This window comes from Branchiostoma lanceolatum, chromosome 1 (genome assembly GCF_035083965.1).
Source record: "Branchiostoma lanceolatum isolate klBraLanc5 chromosome 1, klBraLanc5.hap2, whole genome shotgun sequence".
Taxonomy (NCBI): domain Eukaryota; kingdom Metazoa; phylum Chordata; class Leptocardii; order Amphioxiformes; family Branchiostomatidae; genus Branchiostoma; species Branchiostoma lanceolatum.
Genome location: NC_089722.1, coordinates 28068028 through 28082622, shown reverse-complemented (window position 1 = coordinate 28082622; position 14595 = coordinate 28068028). Strand labels below are relative to the sequence as shown.

The following is a 14595-nucleotide window of genomic DNA, read 5'->3' as shown; positions in this document are numbered from 1 at the left end:
CCTCTGATTCTAGTACCCATTCGACGTAACCATATGTCACCTAAATTCAGAGTAATCGAAATAATAAATTTTTTTTTTCATTCTATAACTTTTTTTAGTAATACAAAGTTGATATGTATATTAAAGTATTGTCTGAATATGGGTAATCAGTTGATGAATGGATTTTAAGTCCAGTGGGTAGATTTGTCTCGAATTAGGTGCTATGTAGTGCCAGCTGTCATGCCATTGGACAGTTATACTACTATGTAGGTATCATATAGTTGAAAGCTAGAAATTGAATATCACAAGTCATCAGTTTTAAGGGAGTATATATTATGCAATTGTTGATTAAAAGTATTACATGTGCTTTTTGTATTTTATTTGAAGTATTCATCAGTTAAGGTTTTTCATGTTGTCTATTTTGCTATTGTACCTCCCTCTTGAATGGAATCGTCTGTTTCAAAATGGCGGGCGACGAAAGATGGAATTACGGCAATATGGACATGTATTTGCCACAAAATCCGCCCTCTAGTGGCGCTATTTCACAAAATTATACCCAACAAACAGAATCCCTGCCTCACAGAACAGACGGAGAACCGCCAGTCACACAGAACGGGCAGACAACTCACGAGGATTCGGCGTTCTACCTCCTGAAAGATATGCCAGGTATGTGAACGTAACACATAATTTATGCTTGGACCGAAATTCTGGAAAATTGAAAGTGACAAAAACAAGCTATGTCTCATATTAGTCACTATAAAGCAAATATTTTGCCATATTAGAATGCACTCTAATAAAGAGTTTAGTGTTGGTAGATAATTATGTTACTTTGTACATGTTACTTTCGTGTGGAAACAAGATAATCATAAACTGATGATAAAGGGACCCTAAAATCAGTTGTTGGTGCAGTGCTAGGTGTGGTTATACTTCTGTTACCTTCATATAATGAAGAACCATTTGATATTTCCAGGTATACCCAGACCAGGTGGGCCTCATCATGTGTCACCTGGTGCACAAGGTAATGTAAATTCATTTACGACTAGTTCCTGACTCTTAAATTTCAAAACACAGTACTGTGTGTGGTTCAAGTGCCACTTTTAATACTTACCAGTCTAACTGGTCCGGATCTTTTAGCCTTGTGGAAAGTGCATTGGGTTTGTGCGCTGGTGGCCCAGGTTCGATTCCTGGGAGCCAGGAGGCTACTACTCGCCTTGTATGTTTCAGTTAAGATGAAGACTTTGTAGTATCTTTGTAGTTTGAGTGCATGGTAGTAATGGTAGTAACACTTACAATATGGGAAACAAAACATGTTTTGAGGTATAAAACTATAATGAGTTTGTAATGAGAGACCACTGCAAAAACATTGTAATAAAAAAAATCATTTGAAAAATTCAAAATGCATTCAAAGGACTGCAGTTCAACGATCAGATCGTTCTTTGGATGGGGCCTTCAGTTCCCTGTTTGGGGGAGCCCCGGGAATGGAACCCCTGCATGATAAAGAACCCAATGCACTTATCTATAAACTAGTATAAGAGTGATAATGACCTGGAGTGCTTGGCCAGATTCTTTGAGACGTCACATGCACATGCCTTTTATTTCGTTACTTGATGACCAAATAAGCAAAATCTGAATTCTAACTCTAAGATGCTATAGAGTGCAATATATGTTGTTTACAGTTTATTTGGTCCATATCCTGGAGGGAGATGTCAGCAGCCGCCATGCATCTTCCCTGATGCCAGATTGATTGATACATGTGTGTAGACTAATGCTGTCATGCCATGTTATGAAATGGCAGCATCAAATCTTTTATTTTGCCCAGGTCCAGTTGACATCACAGGCAGTGTTAACCTGATCCAGCATCACGGCCTGGAACACTCATTCCATAAGTTCTGCGGCAAGAAAGTCAAGGAGCCACTCAGCAACTTTCTGCCAAACTTACCAGGTTAGAAATGCCTGAGTAACTCGTCATTTTACATTGATTTTCAACTGACAGATTTCATGAAGATATTTTCCTTTACATGCATGTAATTGGTGTCATGTCTTTTTTTCTATTGCATGCATACATGCAAAGTAGATAATTAACAGAAGTTATCTTGCAGCTTACTCTAATCTTTACAGTCCAGAACAAAATAGATCTTGATTAGCTATCAATGTATTTACCTTTCTGAAAAAAAATACAACAACAACAACGCATCTGTAATACAAAGTATTTTCTGTCACAACAGGTTTTATAGACACTCCAGGGTTGCAAGATGGAAGGTAGGAAACTTCATAAATTATTATCTTATATGTACCTAGTACAGTAGTATTAATAGTTTTTTTCATACTTACGACTCATACGAGTAACAATATTACCACCTTTATCAAATTGCCCTATATATGTTATGTATCAGTATGCAGGTATAAACTGATATTAATACTGGTTACATACATCACTGTGTTGTACAGTTTGCCATTCTGTTATTGATATCAACATAGCTACGTGTATGTATTTATGTGTACTATGTGTCATGAACTGTTTCTGCTCTGTTATATTAACTGCGGCCTGTAGCAATGTCACAGGAATGGCTCAGAGGCAAGACAATGTTCTCTCCTTTCTGAATGTTGTCGTTCTACTGTAATTTGTTACTGTGTACACATGCAACTCGTTTGATTGCAAAATGCTGTAAATGCAAAAATTGATTTTACACATGTACAACTTGACATTTTACGAAAAGGAAATGGTATTTGCTGTAAGGTTATAGTTTTATGCCATAACGAGATACATGTAGGATAGATGTTACATGTGTATCTTTTTGTGTGTTCACTTCTATAGCAGTCTGAGGTCGCTCATTGAGAAACCACCCATAGTGGGAAAGGAGCTGTATCTGTTGTCAGGACCACAACTTCAGGGCTTCAGGTTACATCCAGGGCCGGTGGGTAGTCTTCTCTTGGTCAAGTAATACTGGTGCTGTAAGGTGTTTAGGTTATTGGATCAGAATCTAAAGGTCCTGTGTTTGAATCCCCAGCATGTCACAATGTTGTGCCCTTGAAAAAGGTACTTCACACAAAAAAAATGTCTCAGTACCAAGCTTTGGTTAGGGTCATCCTTTGGATGGGACAGAAAGCAGAATGTTGTATGTTTGATTATGAGGGACGTATGTATGTGGTAGCGTCAGGTGTAATTCTCAAATCTCTGCACGTAAAAGAACCCAACACACTTATTGAGAAAAGTAGAGGTGACCCGGTGTGCCTGGCTAAAAATGTGAGCCATAGCAAAGGCGCACTACACAGTCTGCACTACTACTAGCTGTTTGAAATAGCAATATTGTTCACCTCAATTGAGAATGACTGCTTTACCTTTTCCTAATCTCACCCTAGATCCCAGAGCAGTACAGATTACTTCACCAACAGCCTCCAGCCAAGAAGAAACATAAAAACAAGAAGCACAAGCGTGAGCACAGTAAGACCAGTGAGGGTATGTCAGTCCAGGATAGCTCTCAGAGCCACACAGGTAAAACTGGTGCTGGACCATTCCATTCTCCCAGCAGAACAGGGGAGGCAACCACAGGAGATGCCACACATTCTGACTTGAACACAAAATCTGTACATCTGTCTTCTTACGAGTTTTCAGTGTCTCTGCCATTCTGTATATTCTACCCCTATTGCAGGATCTTGGCATCAAAACTGGAAATGTTCCTAAGAACAAAATCTTGCCTGTCATTTTTAACAAGTTCTGAAATATATTTTTGTGATCCTATCACATTTCAAGTGTTTATCATGGCCAAAAGAGGACAGTTGAACTAGTCCAGTACTCCGAACTAAAACAATGCCGATTTGTAAACAAAACCAAAGTTTTCAACATGTTTGTACTGCACAATGACATCACATTTGTATTGAAAATGAAATATAGGCAATGTGAAAGTATAGATTCAACTTATAACTTAAGTGTAAAGAGATGCCTAAACATAGACTTTTGGATTGTTCCAATCCTACAATAGGGGCCTTTACAAACCTCAACATTATCAGAGATACAACGGGATCACCTGAATTCATGAATCACGTACCAGCAAACATTTTTCTCTCTGAAATGCTAATTTTCACTGTCGTCAGACCTTCTGCTACTCTACACATACCTATCTTCTTATTCCTATTTGGTGAAGGCCTTCTGTACATACTTTCTTGCATGATGTCAATGAAGAGATGTCCAGAGACAGAACTGGACTATGGACAAGCTCCCTCCCCTGTATTGAGAATGGAATGGTCCATTTGAGTGTTGTGTTTTTTTGAAGGGCTGGCTTTGAGCAGTGCCTGCATGATCGTACTCCTCATTTTACCTTGGGAAACAGTTAAGGTCATTTTTTAAAAAGTATAATTTGATAAGTTAAACATATGTACTGGATTATACTGCATGTGTATGGGTGACACATTTGTACTTTTGTACTGTATGTAGTATTTGTAGTCAATTGAGAATACATGTATATCATTTCACTATATGTTGTGTTTAAGTCAGCATCACACTGTCAACAACATTCCACCTCTACCAGAAAGTTGCCAAATTTAAAATTGCCAGAGGATCAAGCATATTTAGCCTGAAAATCTACCCTGTTACACTAAACTGTGCTCAGTGACCTCAGTTTAAACATTGGCAGATCTTTAAAGATCGTGCAGTGATCAAGAGGACAACAACAGTATTTCTGCCAAAACTGTTTTTTACATAGAGCTTGTCATGTGAGCCATTTTAATGCTGTGGGAGATCGGCCTAAAAATTCACAATTCAGGATTTAGGCAGCAAAACTAAAGATATATAAGAAAGAACATTTTCATGCTGATTAGTTTCGTTTTCGTTTCAAGGCATCCTCATTTCAGGTGAATCATGATGCTTTTTCAAGTAGTACTGAGCACATTTCTGTCGTTATTTCATAACACTGGCGTTTACATGCAAACTGCACTAAAGGAACCCGCAACAAAGTCTCGTTTTCTGGTGGTACCAATAGCTAGTTCATACACCCAAGGTTGTTGGTTCATATCTGTGTTGTTTTGCACTACAGATGGGGGAGCAAGCAACGCTACAAGTGGGGAGAAAGAAAAGAAAACCAAGAAACAGAAGAAGCACGAAGACAGTGAAAAGAAGGAGAAGAAGAAAAAGAAAGACAAAAAGAAGAAGAAGGTATATATAATTGTGATATATTCTATTACCGACCTTATTTTGTTAATATTACTTCTATTAAGAGACTTTTTGCATATCTATAATGAGCAAAGGCTGCAGAAACTCATCGATAAATGATAGAGATTTTACATTTGTGACAAAATGGTTTATGAACATTATGAAGAAGTGAGCATTTTTTGTCATGTACTTCTATCGATGATGATAATTATTCAAATTAGATGAGCTCCATAGTTATGTTTAGCCATACCTAGTATGGCTAAACATATTGTTTTTACTCATGTTTCTTCTTCTCCTCCTCCTCCTCCTGTCAAATCTTCAAATGGATTCATCTCTGTCATTTTTTGACCAAATGACCTGAAATTTGGTACAGAGGTAATGTAGGCAAAAACCAATGTGCGCTTTTTTCCTTTTTTTGATATTGACCTTGAAAGTGATTTTATTGAGGTTTTTAGGCTATTTTTAGCATATCTTGGCCTCCTGCGCCCTGGTATTTCAACCGAATGACCTGAAATTTGCTGTATATGTGGCTTGAACAAATATTTAAAGGACTACATTCCCATTTTTGGCATACATATCTTCAAACGATTTATTTTGGGCTTTCTTGACAATATTTGCCACTTCTGTCACTTTCAATACTACATATGACCTAAAGGTCAGTGACCCCAAGTGACTTGCACCTGGCCTTGCATGCCTGTAGCCTTGCGACCACCTGATTGGTCAATTGAGTTAATCTAATCATCTTGTATTTCTGGCGCTAGCATTCATGCCAAATATGGTATGGGAATTCCTAGGACATGTGATTACATGGCTTTGTTCACTTTTTTTTAACAAAGATACACATCTGCAGTTCCTATGTATTAAACCAAAATAATGTGAAATTTGGCCTTGGTTATGTACACAGGCCCTCATTCAAATGTTTGGCATACAGCCTTTCAAAACGATTTTTTAAAGAAAGAATTTTTTCGTTTCGTTATTTTCAACCCAAAATGTAGACTATTGAATCATGCATTCAAACAAAGGGGTGTCACATTTTTATATTTCACCCATACTATCGCTGAAATATGCTGTTTTTGGTCATTTCCTTCTTCTCCTGTCAAATCTTCATATATATCATTATGTATACTATGGAAAACTTCATTCTTCCCTGGGGTTGATCTTTTTTAATTCAATTTTGAACTGGGTTGATTATGCGCAAGAGTGTAATTTTCAGCGGATATTTTTCCACTGGTCTAGTTTACATGGAGATGGCACGGAATATCCCATTCTTGCAAGGGGAGGATTCTGTAATTATTTCTTTCAATTTTGAGCTGGAGTGATTATGAAAAAGTCCATTTGTTAGCAGAAGTGTATTTGTTTATCAATAAGTGGATATGGTTTTGGACTGGTCCATATTGTGTTGATGTGCTACTGGAAGACTCCATTCCTGTATGGAGAGACTGATAATTGTTTTTAAACTCAATTTTGATCCATTTTTTTTAGTGGAAGTATTTTAGAATGGTCCATTGTTATTTTGGGAGAGTCTATTTTTTGCATGGCGAGGAGTATGGCTAAACATGCTGTATTTGCTCGCAAATGTTGCCTTTCTAGTTACTTATGATATTGCTTGTGAAGATTGGGTTCATTCAACTCTCCTGTTGTATGTTTCAGACTGGGAGCACCTGAGAGACAGTCTTTCTATTGATGATGTCATCAGTATCTTTACCAGTCAGAGGGCAGCTAGACCACAGACCCAACAACCTGTCAATCAATCATGCAAATTACTTACCCATCATGCACTAGATAGTTTCTTCTGTTTGTCTAAACTTTGTAGAAGGGAAACCTTACATTTGATGGACTTCTTAGGGATATTATTGAATGACAGGGTTCCTAATAGGTGGACATTCTTCAGTTTTATACAAAAGATACTTTTTCATGGTTGTATTGCTGATCTTAGTTTGAAAACTGAATGATCGCTACATCTCTATGCTTTTACCCACTTCTTTTTCTTTCTAGTACCTAGTGCTACATGCAATACATAAAAAGAAGCAGGTGTGATGTTTTATGTCCACTCTTTCCTGTGGTTTTCCGCTAGCCTCTACCAGGCTCTGCTGATCGCTGGGAAAATAGTAGAAATCGGCCAAATAGAGTGAATAGTATGCCAAGGGTATTCCGCTATGCAGGGAAGTTCAATGGTCGCCTATTAGCCTGGTAGAGGCTAGTTTTCCGCATTCTTTGGATGAAATCCTGTTTAAGGGGTCTACAGGCAAGGCAAACTGCACTCTGAAAATTGGAAAATTTACAGCAAAGTTTCCCAGACTGTTGGTGATAGCCAGTTTGTAATTTATGTTTTGTGATACATTGTATATTTGTATTATATTTATAGCAATCATGACTATTATGATAACGTCAGAAATTATTGTACAAATACATGATTGTTTTTCACAAGCTATTCTAGAAGGATACCTGTGGCAAAGTATTCCAGTCTCTGTAATGCACTTGTCAGTATAAATCTCTTGAGGGACAAATGTACAATGGATGTCATGTGGATGTTCACACACAAACACTTGTACAAATATATCTGCAAGAAACTCACCTAAAAAGTATGTTGGTTCAACTTGGTTGATAATGTGATTGAATTTGTATTATGTAAATATTGCTTAGATCAAGGAGGTAACCTCCTTGCTTAGATCTAGGCCTCAGAATTTCTCAGTTCCCAGATTTTTTTCTAAATTAAAGAAAAATGACCACTCAGGATATTAATCAATCCCAAATTGCTCATATTTTGGCACCTACAGCTTTCCATCCATCAATACATTAAAGTTAAGAAATTGAAGTTTGAAATATTAATCAGCCAGGTCTGTTGGATATGTGGCTCCTGTATAGTATTTTGGTCTATTGCAATATGCCTGTTTCATTCCGATATTGCCTACACTCTTCATTATTTCTCCAAAAAAGCAAGATATTGAATTGGTGCAGTCTCATGTTATCATTATTGTATCCTGTCTTGACATGTGCACTGACTGGAATCTAAGGTCTACCAGTATTAGGACACGAACTGATTTCTTGTAACAAGGCTATGAACACTTTATCACAACATTATAGAAACAACATCCATCTGTTTGTAGAATATTTTGATGTCTATTGCCTTCATTTATGCCTACATTTAATGTTAACAAAGCTAATTGTGGTTTGTATTAGAGCTATTGGACACAACCATGTTAGACTAAACATACTGACTTATTTGTATTAGGAAATTCGGAGCGTAGATCTGAGGAAAAACATTTGATGGTGCAAATTTTTTTGCTCAAATTTTTTAAGTACATGTATATCAGAGAGCTACATCAGCTTGCAGGAAAAAAGACACAGTGGAAAGAAATGAAGAAAGACTGAATGCAGCCAGAGGCTGTTTCTACAACTAGCTGAGCTGCAGAATACAGTGGAGCATCATCATATGAAGCCCATATCATATCACTACAAAGTCTCACTAAAAGTCAGGCCCTTTCCAGGTCCATCATTACATGTGTAATGTTTCACCATCATTGAAGAAATGTAGTGTGGGCCCATGATAATTCTATTTCCCTGTCCCTCGCAGTTGAAAGCTGTACTGTGTCAGTGGCAAAAGTCCTTGGTTCGTTAAAGGCACCCAGAGCATTTTATGAGGCTTGAAAACTGGAAATATTCTAGTTGCTGTAATCTTTATGAAATTGACATTTAATGGCAATGTCTACCACATTTGCGTGCGGATTTCTTATAAAAAGTTCTCAAAAGTGGCACAAAAATAAGCTACATGGTCATCTTTTAGTTTCACGCGCCTAGTGTAAATAGACCGATACCATAACCCCGCCCACCTCCGTCAAAGCGTAGAAATGCAAAATTAAAACATGAAAATGCAAAAATTCCACGGACATGCAGTCACTCTCTCATTGGTCGAACCGCTAATTGTGATGGACAGTCAGGATCAGTCTATTAGGGCTTGGATTTTCTATCAGTTCTCACCACACAACGACATCGTATCTTTCCTCCTTTTACGTCGATATGTAATGGTATTGTGTTATTGAAAACTTACTATGTGTAGGAATGACTAGAAATTTGAGTTTATTCATTCAAGGTTTAAGCCTCATAAAATGCTCTGGATGCCTTTAAAACACTGAACAATTGTTAGTGGTCTATTGAGGCTTTTGTCAGCCCTGAACTCTTCGTTTGCTGAGTTGACCTATGAGGATATATTGAAATTTTAACCTGCTGAAACACTATTTCCTACTTTCTAAGGGATACATTTCAAATGGCTTAAGTATGGTGGCTCTGTTGAGGACCTGATGAAAATGATACGAAATTCTCATTTTTCAGTAAGTGGGATGCAATTGGTTGAAATTTTGTGTCTGTCCCAAGCAGTGAAATTCCATACAGAAGGACGGACTCTTGAGAGAGCCCTGCATTGCAAATGTATAGCAACCCTCTCCTGGTCAGAATAGTGTGCCAGCCCTTCCCTAACCATTCCCCAATTGTACAGACATGTACATGTATTGTGTGATGCTTCTTCATTGGGGACCGTTCACTAATACATGTAAGGGGACTGATGTAATCACAGAATTCTATATCATCATGGGTTACAAGAAACTGATTTTAATGACTTCAACTCAAGAACAATGAAGTACTTTTGTCCCCCTTACATGTATTATTGGACAGCCCCGATGAGAAGCTGTACAGTATATTGTGGTGTTGAACCAGGTTTAGCTCTTCAGATGCAGCTAATGAGATAAATCTAATCATTCTCTTGCCCAATGCTCATCAAGGAAGGAATTTCAATTATCTCTGCATAGTTTAAAGGTCAAATTCTACTTTGTCATTGTCTATACACCAGTTTGTGGAAAGAGGGACATTTCTCATAGAATCTGCTTGACCATATCAGCAACAAAATTTGTGATATCATAATTGCACTATGGCACCATGAACATGTCAAGTCCCTATATACACTGTTTGAGACATATTATTTGTATGAGATTTGATGCAGAAATTGGGAGTTGGTGGTTGTGATTTTGTACAGGATGACCAAGACAATTCTACCTGTAAATAAATAAGGTGCAGAACTATTATCTGTTGATTTGTCTTGCTTCCCTGTGATTTACTCACACACACATAAGGCAACTGCAGTAACACACAAGTACACATGTCACATGAATAATACACAAAGACTACATGTACTCACACAAAGCAAGACACTTTGTCATCAACGTCCTTTCCAATAATTTCTTTATTCCCCACCACAATTGATTAAGACTAATAACATATCCCATTTACATACTATTTGAATAATGGCAACAAACAATTTTTTTATTCAAGGTCTCCTTGTACATATGTGCTCTACCTTGTAAAGAATATATAATATATACTGGTCTTTCGCATGTACAAACCTCCCACCATGCCTGCATTCTGTACCATTGGAATTACCTCCTAAACATTCAAAGCATTGAACAACCCACACCTCAATATGATTTAAATGTAATATTAATCTTTATATATCTATGTTCTTTTTAAGTTCGCTGTGACTCTGAAAATTCCTTACACCAACAAATGTTTGTTCTTTTCTTTAATATGTGTTTTTATTGTTTCAAACTCAAGAGATGCCACAAACTCTTCATTTTCATTATGCAGCAAACTTAAATAAATTACAGTAAGATTGTTACATATAGTCTAGGTCAAGCAAAATTGAATGCAATTACGATGTTGAAATGTGTATCTTTACAACTGTCATTCTTTTAACTCTAGACATTTTTTTAACGCACGTACTGTAAGTCTTGTCATTTTCACAGTGGTTTCATTTTCGCAGTGACCTCTGAGTCTCCACTGCGAAGTCATGACACCATGAACGTGTCTCTTGTATTACAACGGAAAGTACTTCAGAATAATTTACAGTATCTAGCGTCTGAGTCTCCACTGGGACGTCATGATACCACTAATGTGTCTCCATTGTATTACTACAGAAACTACTTCAGAATAATTTCAAACCCATAAAGTACAAAGAAAATGACTTAATTCACAGTATCTGTTGTGAAATGAATATCACATGATAGAGTTCTCTTCCTGTCAGAGATCAGCGGAAGGCATACAGCAGCAACAGAATCACACAGACACCGATCACAGCACCAAGGATTATAGAGTCCCGTCTCTTCCTCAGGTTTATCTTCTGGAAGAGGTTATTAATGACTGGGAAACGTTTCGCTAGCGAGTTCATTTTGGTTGTGATTCCTCCCAGCATCCCCTTCTGCCCCATTAGATTCTCCTTGGTTGCCATGGCGATGTTTATCGCTTCGTCCGCGACTCTGTCCGCGTTCCGCGTGTGGTCCTGCTCCTTGAGAAGCAAGTCCGTTCTTCGGTTCTGAACGGACGAACCCTTGTGGTAGTTGTCGATCTCGCGGCGTACTGATCCGAGTAGCGATTCGCGGTCACGGTAGGCGGAAATGTTCGTCTTGGTTTTGTTGAATTCGAGAGAGTAGTCTTGTAGGATGTCGCGGTGTCTCTGCAGGGTGTGCATGAGGGAGGGGTTGTTGGAGTTGATGCCTCCATTCTGGGAATACTCCGCCATCTTGTCGTTCACCTCATTCAGCTGAAAAAGAAGACACTCAAGGTTGTAAACAACTACAGGAACCTTCGTAAAGTCTTTAATGAAATTCATTGCACAAGGCCATATTGACTTGATTAAATGGATGACATTCTATGTAAACTCCACAACTGATGCGACTCATGCGAGCATCACTGAAAGCTAAATGAAGACATGATGACAGAGGGTGTCCTGTTACCTTCACTAGCAGCTGTTCTATCTCCAAAGCCATGGTCTCAAACATGTGCTCACTGTTGGTACTGCCAAGTAATGGGGACGTCTCTGCCCTATAAAATCATAAAAATACAAAAAAAGTTAATTCCCAATCCAATACATCTCAGTACTGATTAAAATTACTCATGCAAAGAGTATAACTAACTTTTAATCTCTGACCTCTCATAGCATAGACTTGGACTTAGGTTATGGCTGAATATTTTCTTTAAATGCTGGTCTACAACAACAGTAGCAGTGAACCAGTGAACCAGCGGGAAAGCTTCTGCTTTGGAACCCGGACGCAAACAGAAGGATTGGTCGACCAATCACAACTCTTAAGAAACTCATAGAAACTGAAAGTAATTTGGAAGGACAGGAACTCCTTTCTGCAATGAATGACAAGAAATTCTGGAGAACGAACTTTACTTGCTTCACCTCGTAAGAGGAAGACCGATGATGATGATGAATGCTGGTCTGATGAACTGTTATCGTACTACTAGTGTGTGCGCATATCCTTGTTCTATACAGTTATGTCAATGTTCATCAAGGACCTCTCTGAAAATCAGTCCCCTTCAGACTTGACTGTACTAATGGGTATTCATTTTGGAGGGGTGAAAATGAAGAGATTGCCAAGGGGAAAGAAATGCACGGGTCCAGCAGCATGAACTTTTTAAATTTCTAACCTTCCTGAAACACATTTATAACTATGGAAATCCTCACCCTACACATTGTTTGCATGGAAGATTGGCACATTTTTCAAAAATCTTTTGAGGTAAAGATGACATTCTGATAAATATATATTCAACATTCCTAGACACAGTTACAATAAATACCGGTAATGTCCAAATATGCCAAAATGTCTGGGAGGAAAGCTGTTATCTAGATCTAAGAACACACTTATATGCTTCAGGAAATGTATTACTACATGTATTAGTTTATCCTTGGTTATAATTATTGCCTGCATGTGCGAACATTTTGTTTTTGTTACCTCCTGGAGTCCTGTGCATGTCCCTGACTGGAGTAACTGGTCCCCAGCTTGCTGAAGGAGACCAGCTTCAAGTCAATCTCATTCTCCAACTGACGGGCCTGCTTACGCAGGTCTAAAAGGGGGGAATACGAATATTTGAAAAAGCAGCTCGAAGAAGGCCATGAAATACTGTAAATGCAAATATGTTCATGATGGTTTTATGTTCGCGGTTCCATTGTGTGACTGTAGATCTACTATTATTTCAAACGCGGACTCAAAACCACCACGAACACTCCATTTTCTCCCTACCGCGAAATTAAATCCCTGCGAACATTTCTGCATTTACAGTACAACTTTCTGCATTCCAACACTAGTACTGGTGCTGAATTAACCTTTAAAAGTAAAGTATTCTCCAGGCAGATGTTTCCGTCGGGGGGTAGAATAATCTCTTTCAAAACACATCTTGGCCACTAGGTATAAATAAATATATAAAACCTCCTTGGTATAATGTGTTACTAGCCCCCTGACCGAAAGTTGGAGAATACTTCAAAACTACCTGTATGATGCACTACTCCTATGTCTTTGACTTGAAAGTTTCAGTCCTTACAAAAAAAAAGGTTTGAAAACGTTTTAAATAGTACCATCTTAAATATTGGGATTTGTTGCATTTATGGATGCTACTATGAAGTTTTTTTAAATTTTAAGGATACCTACAGCTACTTTGGTCACACCATAGCTAGCTCTATATAGCTGTCAACTCTACATCTCTTTCCATAAATTTATCACCTCTAGTACATTCCGACTCAGTAAATTATCAACACTGACATGCATCATGCCTTCTAACTAAAACCTACTAATACTATACTGTTCTATAAAACATGCGCCGACATCATCAATCATAACTCAAACATGAATGGAGTTGTTTTTTCTTTACATGCAGCAAAAAATGTGTTCAGTTTTGGTTTCCTCCAGACCCAACGAATGAAATTATTTGACACACCCTAATTTGAAATATAAATACTAGTACCAGACGACCTCCTGTACCTCAGGAAAATATCGTTCAATTAGTAAAAGGCAAAAATATATCGTGAAAAAACATATGTTCCGGTTCTTCACTAAGACAAATTATTTTTCATGTAGAAAACAGATTCGTCATCGGCCCACTTTGATCATCAGATCATGTGCGTTTTTAAACCATGCGACGACAGACGGGACAGTTCCATGCGGGGTTACGGTTAGAACTGATCTTAAGGGACACAACGGCACGACTTACCCTCGAAACTCATGGTTAACCTGACGTGCTTACGTGGAACTTGGTTCAAATTGCGCACCCACCTTCCCAAACATTGCCAGGACCCGCCATTTTGTTTTCCCCTGACGTCACTTTTTCCGGAATCGTCCACTATACACAAGGTAAAGGGTGTCTGAAGGAAGGGAAAAGGTCATTATAAATATCAATAATGCATTTTTCCACCAAATAGTTACCTATATATCAAGATATATAAAATGTCTAATACGTCAATGAAGTGAAGTTTCCCAGTGACACCACTTTTCTTCTTAATACCGGTTGTAGAAAATTAACTGTGGCAAAATCTATAACGTTATCAGTGATTAATATTAAAAGGAAATATTATTTCAAGAGGACTGGCACTTGGCATAAGTCGTCAGTTATTTCAACTTGAGCATCTGTATAATGATTTGAGGCATCAT

General features: G+C 37.9%; 2 protein-coding genes across 7 annotated transcripts; one reads left to right on the top strand and one right to left on the bottom strand.

The window, feature by feature from the left end:
* The first annotated feature begins 431 nt into the window (after positions 1 to 431).
* On the top strand, positions 432 to 7639 carry LOC136446497 (mediator of RNA polymerase II transcription subunit 19-like). Of its 5 annotated transcripts, none has more exons than XM_066444921.1 (8): positions 432 to 645; positions 950 to 997; positions 1799 to 1921; positions 2205 to 2238; positions 2795 to 2894; positions 3340 to 3412; positions 5010 to 5128; positions 6776 to 7639. In XM_066444921.1, exons 1-8 carry the CDS (start codon positions 444 to 446, stop codon positions 6788 to 6790), a joined length of 714 nt encoding a protein of 237 aa, XP_066301018.1. In that variant the 5' UTR covers positions 432 to 443; the 3' UTR covers positions 6791 to 7639. The 5 variants fall into 5 exon arrangements, with proteins under 5 accessions (XP_066301018.1, XP_066301009.1, XP_066301001.1 ...); XM_066444912.1 differs by having other exon boundaries at positions 3340 to 3421; XM_066444904.1 differs by having other exon boundaries at positions 3340 to 3436.
* Positions 7640 to 10340: 2701 nt separating this feature from the next.
* Positions 10341 to 14348, bottom strand: LOC136446537 (Golgi SNAP receptor complex member 1-like). Of its 2 annotated transcripts, none has more exons than XM_066444941.1 (4): positions 14221 to 14348; positions 12907 to 13018; positions 11905 to 11992; positions 10341 to 11711 (listed from the first exon to the last, which is right to left on the bottom strand). In XM_066444941.1, the coding sequence occupies exons 1-4, from the start codon at positions 14246 to 14248 to the stop codon at positions 11199 to 11201; spliced, it is 741 nt and encodes a 246-aa protein (XP_066301038.1). In that variant the 5' UTR covers positions 14249 to 14348; the 3' UTR covers positions 10341 to 11198. The 2 variants fall into 2 exon arrangements, with proteins under 2 accessions (XP_066301038.1, XP_066301048.1); XM_066444951.1 differs by having other exon boundaries at positions 14159 to 14294.
* Between the last annotated feature and the right edge of the window lie 247 nt (positions 14349 to 14595).